At 34.6% G+C, this 15,997-nt stretch overlaps 4 protein-coding genes across 8 annotated transcripts; 1 reads left to right on the top strand and 3 right to left on the bottom strand.

Annotated features, from left to right (window-relative positions):
• Positions 1–96: 96 nt before the first annotated feature.
• LOC105633471 (ATPase 8, plasma membrane-type) lies at positions 97–5,174 on the bottom strand. The gene is given in 14 exon segments (XM_012216064.4): positions 97–394; positions 397–440; positions 584–759; positions 854–1,036; positions 1,467–1,640; positions 1,808–2,322; positions 2,435–2,744; positions 2,834–2,938; positions 3,014–3,136; positions 3,231–3,350; positions 3,457–3,783; positions 3,914–4,228; positions 4,312–4,668; positions 4,949–5,174. Coding segments are annotated over 14 exon segments (2,847 nt in total). The 5' UTR covers positions 4,997–5,174; the 3' UTR covers positions 97–344.
• Positions 5,175–7,744: 2,570 nt separating this feature from the next.
• LOC105633472 (large ribosomal subunit protein eL39x) lies at positions 7,745–8,508 on the bottom strand. Its single transcript, XM_012216065.4, has 3 exons — positions 8,368–8,508; positions 8,090–8,193; positions 7,745–7,994 (listed from the first exon to the last, which is right to left on the bottom strand). Exons 1-3 carry the CDS (start codon positions 8,368–8,370, stop codon positions 7,946–7,948), a joined length of 156 nt encoding a protein of 51 aa, XP_012071455.1. The 5' UTR covers positions 8,371–8,508; the 3' UTR covers positions 7,745–7,945.
• Positions 8,509–10,093: 1,585 nt separating this feature from the next.
• Positions 10,094–14,501, top strand: LOC105633473 (uncharacterized). Of its 4 annotated transcripts, none has more exons than XR_005177610.2 (10): positions 10,094–10,350; positions 11,248–11,326; positions 12,036–12,110; positions 12,218–12,254; positions 12,689–12,772; positions 12,876–12,936; positions 13,072–13,175; positions 13,264–13,329; positions 13,965–14,123; positions 14,211–14,501. XR_005177610.2 is itself a non-coding variant. In XM_037637298.2 (9 exons), the coding sequence occupies exons 1-9, from the start codon at positions 10,275–10,277 to the stop codon at positions 14,058–14,060; spliced, it is 681 nt and encodes a 226-aa protein (XP_037493226.1). In that variant the 5' UTR covers positions 10,094–10,274; the 3' UTR covers positions 14,061–14,127. The 4 variants fall into 4 exon arrangements, 1 of the variants encoding a protein (XP_037493226.1); XR_005177609.2 differs by having other exon boundaries at positions 13,069–13,175; XR_005177611.2 differs by lacking the exon at positions 10,094–10,350 and adding an exon at positions 10,656–11,084 and having other exon boundaries at positions 13,069–13,175.
• LOC105633606 (class V chitinase CHIT5b) lies at positions 13,425–15,997 on the bottom strand. Of its 2 annotated transcripts, XM_089725436.1 has the most exons (3): positions 14,832–15,997; positions 14,705–14,741; positions 13,425–13,443 (listed from the first exon to the last, which is right to left on the bottom strand). In XM_089725436.1, the coding sequence occupies exons 1-2, from the start codon at positions 15,994–15,996 to the stop codon at positions 14,713–14,715; spliced, it is 1,194 nt and encodes a 397-aa protein (XP_089581562.1). In that variant the 5' UTR covers position 15,997; the 3' UTR covers positions 13,425–13,443; positions 14,705–14,712. The 2 variants fall into 2 exon arrangements, with proteins under 2 accessions (XP_089581562.1, XP_012071625.2); XM_012216235.4 differs by lacking the exon at positions 13,425–13,443 and having other exon boundaries at positions 14,603–14,741.

The raw sequence follows: 15,997 nt of genomic DNA, 5'->3' as shown, positions 1-15,997 counted from the left end.
TTACCTCCATATGTACAAAGAAAGAAATGAATTTCAATAACCATGTTTTTAGAAATCCATAGTCTATGGTGGATGCTGGTTCATAAACAATCGATAGAAAATAAAAATATAAAAATATATTAGTGCCTCTTTCTACATCAGCTACAACAAATCTCATCCTTAATTATTAGTAGAGGAAATATTACATTTGAAGAAGAAAAAAATATATAAATGAAAACTAAAATTAGCTTCTTCATTTTTAAATTTCATTTTTTCTTTCCCCTCAAAAGTTCCCTTATCTAAAACTTAGTTGCTCTATCTTCTTTTTATTATGGACTAGCTTTGTTAGATTGTTGAATGCCTTATTAGATTGTGTGATGTTGCTGGATGGTGTCAATGTCAATTCCCTTTTCTAAACTACCGAATCAACATGCCCTTGCAATGTGTGAAGCTCCCTCAATCTGCAAAAACAAGTTAATTATGGATATGGTCTGCAAAAAAAAAAAAAATTAAAAAAAAAATAAAACACGTTAACTTTTAACTGTAAATGCATATACGACTGAACAATAGACCCGGAAATATAATGCTCAGATACTTAACTAACCTCGCTACATCGGCTCGTCTTTTTGCCTGCTCCGCGAGCTCTGTCAATTCATTGTGGATGGCCTTATCATGAGTTGAACCATCCAACGATTTAAGGCGATGAAGTGAGCGTTGAGCCACAGCCCATTGTGCCTCCCTCTCACCCTTTCCATAGTCCTTCTTGGTGGTGAAAGCAGTCTATTTGGAAATTGGAAACAGAGGAGTGGAATTCAATTAGCAAAAAGGAAAAGAAGATTAGTTGTATGATTAGAAATAGTTTTGTCTTTTAAACCTTGTTTTCTGACAAGTTATCCCAAGCTCTTTGGCTTAAGGCATAACGTACGATGAACTTGAGGATATCGAGAGGGATGTAAGTGATGATACTGTAAAGCCAGATTATTCCTGCCCATCCCCAACCAATTCCTTGGATTTTTGCGAAATCCCAGCTTGCATAGACAGCAATTAGAGTAGCCACCTAAATTTATTGGACAAGTGAAAATAGTTAGAGCATATCAACAACTTATAAACACAATAGCAAGGGGTCAGCCATTTTCAATTTCTAACCAAAAACTGAATAAAACCGATTCAGTTTGATCGGATTTAAATAGTTGTTTTAGAAATTGATTTGCTGATTGGTTTGGATACATAAAATAGTTTGGTTTTCAATTTTTAATTCCGTTTTCGTATATAACTAACCAAATTTATTTTTAAGCCTAAAATAACTTGTTTGGTTTACAACAATTGAATTAAACTAACCAAAATGATTTAGTTCGGTTTGGATAGATTATCATATTATTTAATTTTAGATTTGAATACTATAAAAATATATTCAGATAAATCGAAACTAAGTTAATTTGGTTTGGTTAACCGAATGCTCTTCCCTGGTGCCAAGAAGAAATACTAACCATTTGGGCTGCAATAAAGGCACCAACAAGCAAGAATCCAGGGCATTCCAAGAAGGACCAGCCCCTTGATCGGGTAACAAAAATGAGTGCTTGACTAATAATGCTCACTTGAAGGTAAAGTGCTGCCGTAAGCTCAGCATGTAAACCTTTGATTGTCCTCACTCCAAATTTTTCCTACAAATATAAAAGGATTGTTCATCTTCTCTAACTCTTGCAAAGCTGCTGCTAATAACATTCGAGATTAAGAAAGACTATAAACGAACGATCAATTCGTTAATAACTAATCAAACGAAACCCCCTTTTTAACATATACATTTCTTGCATATAGAGAGATTACTTGCCATAAAGAAGTGAGTGTCATAAGCAAGCCAGAAGAAGATGACACTGGTGATTGCCATGTAAGTTCCAAGTACAATGCCTATGGCAAAGATTTCTTGGAGCTTCCATGAGTCAGGCACAGGAGATGGCTTGACTTTATCCTGAGCAATGGTCATAATAGTTCCATCATTCAGAACAGCAATAATCAAGACCATAAACGGGGAGAAGTCAAATTTCCAGATGAGTGCAACGAGCATGAATCCCATTACAATACGGATTGTTATAGAAACAGCATAGATTGTGTAATTCTTCATTCTTTGAAAAATGGCTCTGCTTGTTAATACAGCACTAACAATGACACTCAATCCTGGCTCTGTCAAAACTATGTCTGATGCACTTCTTGCTGCATCGGTTGCATCATCTACTGCTATACCGATATCCGCCTTCTTTAGTGCAGGTGCATCATTCACACCATCTCCTGTCATTCCACAAATGTGTTTCATCTCCTGGAGTTTCTTGACAATCTCGTACTTGTGTTCTGGTTTACATCAATTGAAATAACATTGAATTAATGTCTGTGTGAGACTTCAAACATAATAGTAAGCATGTCAGACGTGATGCTAATATAGCTAAAACGAAAATTCTATTACCAGGAAAGACTCCAGCGAACCCATCAGCTCTTTCGATGAGTTCATCAATTGGAATAGCAGCAATTGACTCATCCTTACTGTCTCCAAGAAGGGAAGATGATGGATACATATTAGTGCCCATGCCAAGCCTTCTACCAGTTTCTTTTGCAATGGCAAGTTGATCACCTGTAATCATTTTAACGTTGACCCCAAGATCAAGTGCTCGACGAATTGTCTCTGCACTATCATGTCTTGGAGGATCAAAGAGAGGTAAAAGACCTACAAATTCCCACGGTCCTCCAGCACTTTCCTTGGTCTTTTCTGGAATTGTCTGTTGACAGAAAAAAAAAAAAAAGTGCACTATATTTATTTAGAAAATAATTAATCATCTTGATTTTAAGCAGTAATTAACTAATTTACCTGACGAGCAACACCAAGAGAACGAAGGCCACGCTCTGCAAAGCTATCAATGACTTCATGAGCCTTTCTCCTTATTTCCCCTTGAAGCCCACAAAGATCAATGATCTGTGTATCCAAACAGAAACTTAATATTATCTCAACAATGCTTATACATATATATGTGCGGGTGCGAGAATTTACCTGCTCAGGAGCTCCCTTGCTACATCTATGCCAATCACCATTATTATCAATGTAAGTGATTGCTGTGCGCTTTTCTACAGGATTGAAGGGTAGGAAATGCACCTCAGTAATTCCTGTTCTTGCCTAAACAAAGATCACAAGAAAGCAAAAATAATTTTCATAAAAAACTGAGCTAACTTGAACCACTAATGTTTATGAAAAAGTACTCTATAGATACCTCTTTAGGGTCACCTAACATCCCAACAATTGAAGCATCAATAGCATCTTGGTTTTCAATTCTAGAAGCTCTAGCAGCAAGTAACACAACAAAGTCCTTGTCAAGGTCACTGGCTAATACCTGCAGTTTCCAATGCACTTGAAATAAGTACCAAACTTCATGATCTTAATTTATATAACATTTTGTTATTGTTTGATGTTAAAAAATCTTGGGTTAGATCGCCGACCTCGATAAGGCTCTTGTCAACGGTCAGCTTGTTAAGAGTAAGAGTTCCAGTTTTGTCACTGCAAAGGACATCCATACCAGCCATTTCTTCAATGGCAGTCATTCTTTTGGTGATGGCACCTTGTTGAGACAAGCGGTGAGACCCAACAGCCATTGTCACAGACAAAACTGTAGGCATCGCAATTGGGATACCTCCAATCAGAAGCACCAAAAGGTTGTCGATACCTTCTCTGTAATTCCTGTGCTGAATTGGGAACATTATTATAATCTCAATTATCATGCCCACGGCAATTGAGCATATACAGAAGTTACCAATGGATGTCAACACCTGATCAATAAAAGTTTGCAGACAGTGAGATTTACAGAACACCCCAAATAGCAACCCTTTTTCCTTTGTTGAAAGAAAAGAATTATTTCCGAAAGTAGATTGTTTTGCAACTAAACTAAATATAAAATACCTGTTGGAAATGACCAACATTGTTGGTGCTATCGACTAGGTGAGCTGCCTTGCCGAAAAAGGTATGCACACCAGTGGCAATAACAACAGCCTCAATCTCACCTTGTTTGCAAGTTGAGCCGGAGAAAACCTCATCTCCGGCATATCTTGTGACCGGAAGTGACTCACCGGTAAGAGCAGATTGATCAATCTTTAGTGGGTCTCCATCCAATAGACGAGCATCAGCTGGAATAATATCCCCCAACTTGATACTAATCATATCTCCTGGAACCAAAATAGCTGCTTCTTGCTCGCTCCATTTTCCATCTCTTAGCACCTGAAAAACAGTACCTAATATGCATGAACAAGAATAACCAGAGACAATTGGACATTAAACAGGTGCAAAGAAAGACAATGTACCTTGCATTTAAGAGCAAGACCAGCCATTAAAGCAGCAGCAGCATTGCCTGCATTGTTTTCTTCAATGAAGCTGATGGTGGAGTTAATAAGAAGCAATGCAACGATTCCAATGAAGTCTTGCCAATCTGGTGGCTTGCCTCCTCCATTGGCTAAAACAATGGCCATGATTGCAGCTGACTCCATGACCCATGATAAAGGATTCCACATAAAACCCAAAAATTTAAGAAATTTATTCTCCTTTTTCTCTTCAAGCTTGTTAGGGCCAAAGATTTTAAGCCTTTTCTCTCCTTCTGCTGTAGTCAACCCTTCTTTTGTACATTTTAGCTGCTGAAAGACTTGTTCAACTGGTATTCTCTCCTACACAAACACAACATTTAACAATTTAATTATATTGTTTTTTAATGGAAAGAAAATTTCTTGATTGAAGAGAATACGAGACAAGATATTCTCAATATTTCAATTCTTATATTCTGCATTACAAATTTAAAGGCGAGGCTTGATCATTAAATTACTGGTAATAACTTTTATTTAATGGTTTGTATTTTTTGTGCTAATCAGGTTGTCCAAATCCGATGAATGGGGTATTACTAGAACGACCAAAAGAATGCAAACACATGAAGAAAAGCCAAGGTCTTACAAGATCAACATTCTCATTTTTTATCTGTTCCATGGAAATGTCACCCATAGTTAGAGAAAGTAGACAAATTGAGGTGGTGGTGGTGGGGAGGTGGTAGGTAGGGGGGGCGCCTCTTCTAATAGGCCTCCTTGCCGTCCATAGGCCTACTAAAAGAGACAACTAAGAGAAGAAATGAAGGGAAATCAAGAATGAGATTTGTTGTAATCTGAAGAAGAGAGAAGGGCAGTTGAATGTTGATGGATTTTTTAGTTTTATAATTGATAACTAAATTGTATAAATGGAAGAATCAATGAAAGGTCGAGCAGGTCGTTGGGTTGGTTTGTTTTCCATTTGTGGCTTACCAAAGTCTACGGTCGTACGGTGATGATACTAATAGGAAATTTAGTATGCCATCTCAAGAAACAATTAATGAAGGATGGATACTTGACATCTCTATGACATTTATTCCCTTTTGACTCTCAAGTTTATGTAGTCACCGCCAGCAAATTTAGATGGTAAAATTCTACATTTTTTATTGTATTTTATTTCTAATGATTTTAGAAAAAGCAAAAATAAATAAATAAATAAATAATAATAAATTATCGACCCTTTTGGGTAATCCTTCTGAGACTCAATAAATTAATGAATGATTCTATAATAAAAAAGTTTTGAATTTGAAACTTTTCATTCTCAATATTTCAAAAAAAAAAGTGTGATTTTTTTCTTTTATTAAATAATAATAATAATAACAATAACAATAATAGAGTCCACATGCAAAGATTACAGCAGCCTTAACATTAAGGTAACATCTCCTCGAATGTTTTGCTGGAAATTGGGCTTTAAGGAGTTTAGTCCTCAAGATCTTTTGACTCCATCAAGATACAAAATCGCATGGACATTTGACTAGCCCTTTATAACAAGAAAATTTAATGAATATGAAATTTAAACTCTTAACTTGCTTTTCTTCTGATAAATGAAACCACAGTTGAAAACATTATTATTATTATTATTATTATTATCATCATTTTGGAGCTGCGGTTTGGCCAAAAGAATACCAGAGATTTTTCTAATCCTTCCATCATAAATCATAGCAACCCATGGATAGTAAATGTTATCTTTCAATATATAATGCGGACAATTTGTGAAATTACTTATTCCATAAATTAAACCAATTTGGTGATTGGAAACACGGTATTAACATTTTTTTACCACAACATTGACAAGTTATTTGGACTAGAAAAATGTTGTCAAATGAGGCAAATCTACTGTTAAATATACACTACGAGGAAAGCGGAAACTACCCCAGTTGGTCCGTGGAATGCAACAAATTGGAGCACATGATAAAATCACTACTCTAAAGTTAAATAAACGTCTGTTCAACAATGGCATCAAGAATGTCAAGTAACTAATTTCATTCACATAACGGTTTAACTACTCAGAGCCCTGCCAAAACACCAAAAGTCCATCAACCCAAACTCAAAACCTGCAAGGAGCCGGCGATAATGCCACCTTGCTAAACACAAAAAGGAAAAATCCACAATATAGCACCATCAAAAGTTAGTTAAGAACCAACTACCGAATTTGCTGAACAGGCATAGGAATCAGAGACAAATCAGCTATAGTCAGCAGTTTTTTTCATTAACAGTGCAGCATCTTAATATTCTGAAGTTTGTTCCACTAAAAATTCCAAAGCAAGAGAACATTTAGCCAAAAAAAACAAAACATCAGTTATTCAATAAATCATTTCTGCATCAATTTCATCTTTCTTTGAGCAGGGAAATATATGCAGTCAAAGATTCCATCTTCAATCAAGCATTTACATAAACATGGCATCATAAGTTTATGCATGCAGTTCAAACACTCCTTGAACTTCCTAATGTTATAATAATGACAATTCAGTCCCTTCAAGCATTCCCCACTCCCCCTTCTGAAAACAAATAAATGATTTTTAAGAGAATCAATTTATATTAAAAAACACAGATCAGTTATAGACCATTGCAATCCCTCATCAGCAACATAATTAACCTATCTTCCCCCAAACAATATAAATGCCTTGAAAGCTCACAACTGGACAGCGGATGCTTGTTCTATACTATCCTTAACCTAGCTCTTTCAATAGACACATATATTGCTTAAGTTAAACTACATCCAATTCTCTGTACTGAGGATTCTATCTTTACAGAAAACACCAAAGCATTCAACTAGTCCAGGTGAACATTCATCACAAAATCAAAATCTAAATTGCTCAGTGCAAGCACATCTTCACCAGCCCTTGGCCAATGTCCAAGTACCGTCATCACATTATCGTGACCTAGGCACCCGGTATACAATCCCCGTAATAGACAAGTTTCAAAATTTTTTCTAGTAATTTACACATTCACCATTTCTTTTGGATTAATAGACACCAAACTTCTTAGTAAGAAATGAAGTCTAAATCTTCATCTAGATACCATCTGCTTCTTTTTTAAAAGACTTGAGCAATAAAATTCACAAAAGAACATGTCTACCACAATAATAAATGAGAAATTAATTTCCACTAATTGCATTGGTTAAAAGAATGCCTTCAACATATAACAATTATTGGTAACCCCAAACAACAGTTGCTGAAAAAGCTAGGAAACTTGACTACTAATACAATCGGCAAAGGTGTCTGTGACCCAAGCTGACCAGTGTTCAACATTAAAGTAACATCTGACCTCAAACAGCTTTCTACTTCCCAAACACAACTCCAACAAACATAAATAAACTTAAACAGGCAGAATCAAGTTAAACAAACAGCAAAATGCAAAACATAAAATAGGAGGAAAATACATAATGTGGAAAACAGATACTAAATCTGATTTGGAATATCAAAATAAACAGAAGTAATAAACAACAATCTCATTAAAATGCCATCTAAATAACTCCTCTAGAAGTTCCAACCAAAATGTAAAACTTGTTTTAAGTCTCGCAAAAAAAAAAAAAAAAAAAAATCAAAACACTTAAAAAGGAGCTCAAACTTGAACAATCTCTTCCACCTTAAAACCCTAGCTTAGTACGGCGCCAGTGCCTGCGCTTAGCATTGTACCTACAAAAGAAAACAGAAAACCAGCATCAAGTAAACCTACAAATGATCGAAGACTCAATTCAAGAACGCACATAGTTACATATAAATGCAAGTACCTGATAGTGTTGTCGGTTCTCATGCGAATCCAGTGAGGGATTGGCCTGTTCTGCCTCATCTTCTTCGCCAATTTCTTCTTGATCATGAAAGTCTTGTGTGAAGGCTACAAATCAAAAGCACCATATCAGAGCTATATAACTACCGATAAATAACTATGGATAAGAGTGTGAGAATGTTATGTTATATTCACCATGTTTTTATGCAAGTTAAACGAATACACAATCAATCAGTTATAGATCTAAGTTTCCATGAGAATGACAAGAGACAGAATAAGTACCATTTTCGCTGCTTTGGAGCTCGGAGGCTAGATGCTGCAGCTGCGAATGGGAAACCCTGGCAACAAAAACCCTAGATTGCATATTCTGGTACTTTTATAGCAGTGGAGAACGGACGAAACGACGCCATTTTTCCAATATGATATTAGGTCTGGTTATAAAGTTTTGGACCTCAATATGGGCCTAAAGAGATGGATATATGGCTCGAATGAAACAATTGAATCATGTTCGGCTGACTTGACTTTTTGACTTCCTAATATCACTTTTTTTATTTTACTAATGAAATTACGTAAATAAATTTATATAAAAGTATAATACAATATATTGATCTAAAAAAATAATGGTTATTTTTTCATAAAAAAAAGAAAAAAAGAGTGATGATACTAGGGTTGGCCAAAATCCGGTTTTCGGAACTAGAACCATCGGTTCCAAACCGATGGGAACCGGAACCAGAACTAGAACCGGTAGGAATCGAAACCGGCCCAAACCAGAACTGAAACAGTCCAAACCGGTTCGATTCTGGTTCCACCAGTTTTGGAACCGTGAACAGGCGGTTCCAGCTCCAGTCGGAACCGACGGTTCTAGTTCCATCTGAAACTGGCTGAAACAGTCCAAAATTAGCCAGAATCGCTCCGAACCAACCGGAATTGTCGATTTTAGAACCATTGAAGAACCGGAATCGGAATCGGAACCGTTTGGCTCCAAACCATAACCGAAACCGTTAATTTTCGGTTCGGTTCTGGAACTGTGGCCACCCGTAGATGATACAAATCAACCGTCTTGATGTTTAATATGGTTTTTTCTTTTAGAAGAAGACGGAGAAGCATTATAAAACAAAACTTCTATACATATAGGAGTAGAATCCAAATAGTGAAGGAAAAAAAAAAAAACATAAAACTTCAGTTAAAATTTGAGCTACCACGTTTAAATTCAAGATAGAAAACTATCAACTAATTCACCCATTAGGAACTTACAATTAGAATTAAAAAGCTAAATTTAATTTGAAATTATTTTTTATTTTTTTATACCATAAAATTTGAGAAGTATTAGATGGTCAAATTTAAACTCTAACATAAATTAATTGAATAAAAAATTTTATGATTGTCAAGGATATCATTAAAGATTTTAATTTTATTAGTTGAAAAATTAATGAGAATTTAATTTTGATTCGTTTTGTTAATTTGTTATTTAAATTTAAATTATTAGATAAATTAAAAATTATGTTACACACTATATAAAGCATATATTAAATATGGTAAAAATATAATATTATTAAAAATTTTAATTTTATTGGTTAAATAAATAATAAACAAAGATAATTTAAATTTAATTAGTCATACTAATTTTCTATAAGTCGAAATAATAAATTATCTTATATACTAAATAAAACATATATTAAACATAGTAATAATATAATATCTTCCAGATTTTTAATTTTATTGATTGAAAAAATAAAAATAATTTGATTTTGATTGATTATATTATAATCTATAAGATAAAGTATATATGAAATATGGTATGAATATAATATATTTTATTATTATCGTGATTGAATTTTTAATTTGATCGGTTGTAATTATTTAATTTAGTTTAGGCCTATTGCAGTATGGAGTTTGCGCGTGCGCACGCGCGAGAGTGGTCTATGACGTTATGTCCCAGCAAGGCACGGATTGGAACTCTATAAAAGGCCATTGGTATTCGGTATTCTCCATTCTCACTCGTCTTCCAAACGACAACAGATTTTTGGCTTTTGAAAAACTAGAAATTGAAAAAAAAAAAAAAAAAAGAAACCAATAGTCTTTTTATAAAATTCAGATTTTCATAATTTTATTAGGGTTTTGGGGTTTTGACTAAATCTAGATTGTAGTCATCAAATCCAGCGGTTGTTGTTTATCGTCTAACACAAAAAATGCCTCGCGCATCAAAGAGAAAAGCGGCCCCACTGAACTCCTCCTCCGTCACATCATCTGCTGACTCTCGTGCTGGTACGTGCTCTGTTTCTATTTGCTTTTATTTTTTCAATTTATAATCCTTTTGCGCTGTTTGGTTACCGAGAAATCGCGGGAATAGTAGCAAAATTAGCAAGAGGTCTAAAAATTTGACGATTTAATCTGACGAGAAAAATTAACTAAATAATAGAATAGAAATTTTGAAATCTGAAAATCATTATGTAAATTTCGCGCGATCACCCTTAAATGTCTGAATAACTCTTTGAAGATTTACCTTTTCATTGTTTTTTTCTAATTTTTGAATTCTTTTAGTGTCAGATTGTCTTTATTTGAAATTTCTATCATTGATATTATAAAAGTTAATTAATTAATTCTAATTTTTTCCTTTTTATAGTATTTTTTTTCAGCCTGATGGAGGCAAGAGTTTTCCCTAATTGAAATATTTACTAGAGAAACAGTGAATCAGAGTCTTATTTTAATTGCAATTTCTAATAAAAGATTAGGTTAAAGTTGGTTATTTCTGTAGCTTAATCCTTAACTCTAAATTAAACTAAAGTTGGGAACTTTGATGATTGATAATCCTTTAGTTATAGTGCAGTTGTTTCTTGTAAGCTAATTGCTCTTAGGAAAGTGTTTTTGAGTTGCTTTTGTTGGTTGGCAAGATAGTCATGCGTTTCTTTTAATTGAATTAATTCTCTCTTTTTTTTTTTTTAGTGGAAACATTATGTAATTTGCGTTATGTTTAGATTGGCGGGCAATAATGCAAATCAGTGAGTATTGTTTAAGTAAAGGAATGTAAGCAAGGTTATTGAAAGTTGATTAATCTTCTTAATGGTTGTTCAAATATTATTAGCCGTATTCAGTTGATATCCTTATTTTGAGCATATACTGCCTAGCTTGTAACCATAAGATATGGTCTTTACGGAATTTCAGGTAAGGTCAAATCAAAGGATATTGAGCGGATAGACAGCCTGTTTAATTCTTATGCAAATGCCTCGTTAGGCATGATTGAGTAAGTTTTCTCTAATAATTGCTTTGTTTCACAAATTTACTCTACTTATGTTATTTTTCAGATGCACTTTACTTTGTTTTCAAGGAGGCATAATTTGTTTGATTGTTTCTTTTTTTTTTTTTTTTGCTGGATGTTTCTATTTTATCTTTGCAGATTGACTGATTTGAAAAATACCCGTGTGAATTATATCTGAAAAGCATGCCATTATTTGCTAAAACTATCATTTGTGGATTTTTCATGTTGTACAGGAAGAGATGGTCAAAGAACACGTTTTTTCCTATTCTTTCCTTTAATGGAAACCATTCATTACTGTTTAAAACATACAAAAAATTTTTCTATAGGTAATGCCTACTGCATAAAATAGTGCCTAAATTTTAAGGTTGCATCTATGTGATACCCTAAAGTTTTTGAAAGACTTATTATGCTCCTGAAGGTGCTTACTTTTAGATGGGTCTTTATTGTTACTAAGAATTACACCTATCAATCCCAAGGTGCAGGATTGTTATTAAAAACTCAAAAACTTTAGAGTGCCATTAAGATAAATTCCTAAAGCTTAGGTGCAGTTTTATATATTAGGTCTATAGTTAATTGTATACTAAAATTGGACTTGATGCAACTGTATATGAATATGCATTGATTTGGTGTACATCAGGCTTGCACTTTAAGCGGGCTTGTTAAATATCTTATGCTCTCATGTTTTTGCAACCAGTCCTGAAGGAATCGAGGCTTTGTGTTCGGATTTGAAAGTTGAACACACTGATGTTCGGATCCTGATGCTTGCTTGGTATGTTATTTATGTTGGAATGTGAACAATTTGAATTTCATTATAATTTATTTCTAAACATCATTTATTTCTAAATAAAACCAAAACATTATGTCTGTATACTTCAGGAAAATGAAAGCTCAAAAGCAGGGTTATTTTACCCAGGTAAGCATAAATATTATACCCAGATCTTTGATGCTGCTGTATTTAAAAAAATGTTATTTGGATAATCATATTGTGCCTTTTCAATATAAAGCATATGGTATGGCCAAATGTATTTTGATGAGTTAAAGAGGGTGAGGCACCATGAAAAATTCTTTTTTTATAAAGATGGTGGAAGTTAGTATTATAAGGGGAATTGCAACCCAAGGAATAAGAAAAATAGTCTTCTTACTTGCATATTTTTAAGCAAACACACATAATATATCATACTATCAAGATATGTATGGAAATTGAACTTAAGGACACTTTGCCATGTACTCAAATCTTTGGGTTTTTGGACACTTTAGAATCAGCTGTTTGACCAAATCGAATTATACATGAAGTTGTTTGAGTTTATTTCTCTAACTTGTTATTATCTGTTACTCTCCATTTATCAGGAAGAGTGGCGGACAGGGCTGAAGGCTCTTCGCAGTGATACTCTCAACAAACTAAAGAAAGCACTCCCAGAACTGGAGAAAGAGGTACTTTATACATTTCTGGAATTAGTTACTGAAACAATCCTATGTCTAATGCTGGCTGGTAGAAACTGTTTGTTACTGATTTTGTATTTGTGATTGTTACAAGGTGGGGACACCAGGAAACTTTGAGGATTTCTATTCTTATGCATTTCGATATTGTCTAACAGGTAAACTTAATAGTGGCAAGAATGTTCTGTATTTCAATTGATTTGCTTTGCGTTTCGGGATCACGTCTTGTAAATCCTTTCTTTTATTTAATTGCGATACTTCAATTAATTTTTCATCATTAATTGTCTTAGAAGAGAAGCAAAAAAGTGTAGACATTGAGAGCATTTGTGAGTTACTGGATCTTGTCCTTGGTTCACAATTTCGTTCTAAGATTGATTCATTAATAGAGTATCTAAAGGTAGGTGGTTGATATCTGCTGAAGTTTGTTAACTGGACTTAATATCCAAAGATATGTTTTACAACTTGCCTACCTGGTTTTCTGACAGATCCAAAGTGATTACAAGGTGATAAACTTGGACCAATGGATGAATTTTCTTCGTTTTTGCAAGGAGGTATTTGATTATTTTGTCAGTCATATTCTTCTGAAGTCGTTGTCGCATATGCCTTTCTTGTCCTCACAGTAGCTGATTTTTCCTGTATTCTGTTATGGTTAGGTTTGTAGGGGCCTGCAGGAAACTAGTTAAAGTTACATAGTTCACAATCACAATTGTACTTTTAATATGTACCTGAATTCTCATGCAGTGGTTTTATTCATTTTCTTACTCTTGGAGCATGGAGTTTTGGTCAAATTGGTTCTTGCCAATTTCGAACTCATTATTGTGCCATATATCTATATATTCATAAATTGCAAGAATTTTTCCAAAGCGTTATTGTTTTGGTTTTTTTTTTTTTTTTTTTTTTTTTTTTTTTTAATACTGGATATCATTTTTTTTTTTTTTCCTTTGAAGTAAATTATATTTTTCTCTCTTGCACAAATCAATGGATAGCAACTTCCAAGAGGTTTGCAATTTTGCAGTTCTGGGTTTTTCTAAGCTTCAATCCATACATATTTGACTCTCTGAATGGTCAATAAATATCAATTTCAACGTGCAATGTAGAACAGATTGTGGATTCTGTCTAATTGGCTTCATGTACATCATTTTTGAAATACACTTTAAACTTTAATGCCCTCATTCTATTCGTGCAGATCAGCTTTCCAGATTTTGAGAACTATGATGCAACTCAAGCCTGGCCCTTGATTCTAGACAATTTTGTCGACTGGATGAAAGAAAAGGAAAGGTAGTTTCAGCAATTCTTTGGCCGTTTTGATCCCCTACTTAAAAGAAAAAGAATCGGATTCGATAAGGTAATCCCAATCTTGATTTTGATTGTTTTTTTTACTCATGTTTAGTTAGAGCAGATGACTAAATTTTGATTGGTGATGTTTATGCAGGGATTTGCCAAAACCATAACTACTGGAGCATTTTTTGTATAAACTATCTATACCAAGAATGCTCATGCTGGGCTCTGAAGACATTCACAATCACATAATACAATTGTCAATTTTGGCTTCTTTTTTCGTTTGTTATTTTTTCATCATCTGGTTGTTGTCCTGCCTCTTCTAAATTAAGGGTATTTCTTAATTATTGAGATAGCAAACGCAAATATGTATAAGATATCTGAAGTAAGATCATCTTCAAAAGAAGTAAAATCCAAAAAAAGCAGTCCATTACAGGCAGTAAAACTAATGCTACTGAATGTTGTTGATGAGCCATCCAAAGAGTAATTGCACTGTTAATTTTTTTATTTCTCATTATTTATTTATTTATTTTTATATACTAAAAGACAGAAAGTTAGTTACTTAATTTGCTACTGACTGTTTATGCAAGTTTTATCTATTGGTTGAGTTGAGTCACTTTCAATCTCCAATTAGGCAAATTTTTATACCTTCAACATTAATCCACAATAGCCCATGCTCTTGAAGCTGCAAATATATAAAAAATATGACATTAATGACCATTTATCAATATCCAAAGTTTCACCTAACAAAAAGAAAAGTAGGATTCCACGTTACCTTGTCTTGAGATTTTCCATTCTTTATCATAACTAAGGGCCCAAAAGAAATACCCACGAAGCCCAAGGGCCTGAGCGAACCCTATTTTAGTAGTGGTGGACAAGGTATCGTCATACCCAATCCATGATGATCCAGCATACGAATATGTTGATACAGTTTCCAAATCATATACAACTGTGGCGCTGTTCTCCTTGTTGAACTTCTCCACTTGGGAAAAGGTCAGCACACCATCCTCTCCTGGGCCGACTCCGACGGCCGGAGCTCTAATTCCGTTTATTTTTGGGTCTTTGAGCTTCCAAGTCCTACCGTAAAGCGGCAAGCCCATAACAACCTTGTGTCGAGGCATTCCAGCCCCAAGCCATGATTTAAGCCCATAGCTTGTGCTTATATTGCTCTTTGAATCATATAATGCGGCTTGGGCTCCCGTAGCCGAAGTATCCCAGGAGCCGTGATAATCATAGCACATTGCATTAATCCAGTCCAAGTTTTCCTTCATCGATGCCACCGGAAACTTTCGGTATGTTTCGGCCCATAAAAACTCGACGGAGAAGTACACGGCTGCCGTGAGCAATAGAGCCGGCCGGTTTGTGGACTTGGCCTCATTTTGAATAGCATATCGCCATTCTTTAAACAAAAGGCCCAAGTCTTGCATTTCTTTTGGGTCTTTAGGAAATTCCCAATCAAGATCCAGCCCATCAAATCCAAATTTTCTTGCTACTTGTATTGCTGAATTTATGAAAACCTCACGTGACCTTGCTTGTGATGCGATCCTAGCAAAGAGTTGAGGATCAGCACCTCCACCGGCTATCGAAATTAGAGTTTTCACCGGTGGATTTTTGTGATGGAGGACGGTTGTGAAATTTAGGAGGCGCTTACCGGTCGAATCGGGTATTTCGAATTTTAATGTTACATTACTTGGTGAGAGAAAAGCATAGTAGATGTGAGTGAACAAAGTTGTGTCTATAGAAGATGGTGGAAAGTTTTCAGACCATGAAGGCCAATAAGCGCCTTTGATTGCCGGAAGTGACGCCCTGATACTTCCGGCGGAGATAGTAAAGCACAGAATAATTGAAAGAAAGTCAACATACTTAAGTCTAGCCATTTTTTTATTTGCTAGGAGGATGTGAAGTGATTCTTTCCTTGTCAAGGCTCTGTATAAGAGCATA

Source organism: Jatropha curcas, chromosome 8, assembly GCF_041381405.1.
Source record: "Jatropha curcas cultivar XTBG-Jc1 chromosome 8, XTBG_Jcur_1.0, whole genome shotgun sequence".
In the NCBI taxonomy this organism is placed as follows: domain Eukaryota; kingdom Viridiplantae; phylum Streptophyta; class Magnoliopsida; order Malpighiales; family Euphorbiaceae; genus Jatropha; species Jatropha curcas.
Note: the sequence above shows the minus strand (reverse complement) of the source record. Positions and strands in the feature narration are given on the sequence as shown.

Coding starts and splice junctions, on each gene's coding strand:
- LOC105633606 (XM_089725436.1), bottom strand. CDS start 15,996: ATGCTCTTATACAGAGCCTTGACAAGGAAAGAATCACTTCACATCCTC. Junction 14,742..14,831: donor ATGGAAAATCTCAAGACAAG/GTAACGTGGAAT, acceptor ATATATTTGCAG/CTTCAAGAGCATGGGCTATT.
- LOC105633473 (XM_037637298.2), top strand. CDS start 10,275: ATGCCTCGCGCATCAAAGAGAAAAGCGGCCCCACTGAACTCCTCCTCC. Junction 10,351..11,247: donor ATCTGCTGACTCTCGTGCTG/GTACGTGCTCTG, acceptor ACGGAATTTCAG/GTAAGGTCAAATCAAAGGAT. Junction 12,773..12,875: donor TCCCAGAACTGGAGAAAGAG/GTACTTTATACA, acceptor GATTGTTACAAG/GTGGGGACACCAGGAAACTT.
- LOC105633472 (XM_012216065.4), bottom strand. Junction 7,995..8,089: donor AGAACCGACAACACTATCAG/GTACTTGCATTT, acceptor TTTCTTTTGTAG/GTACAATGCTAAGCGCAGGC.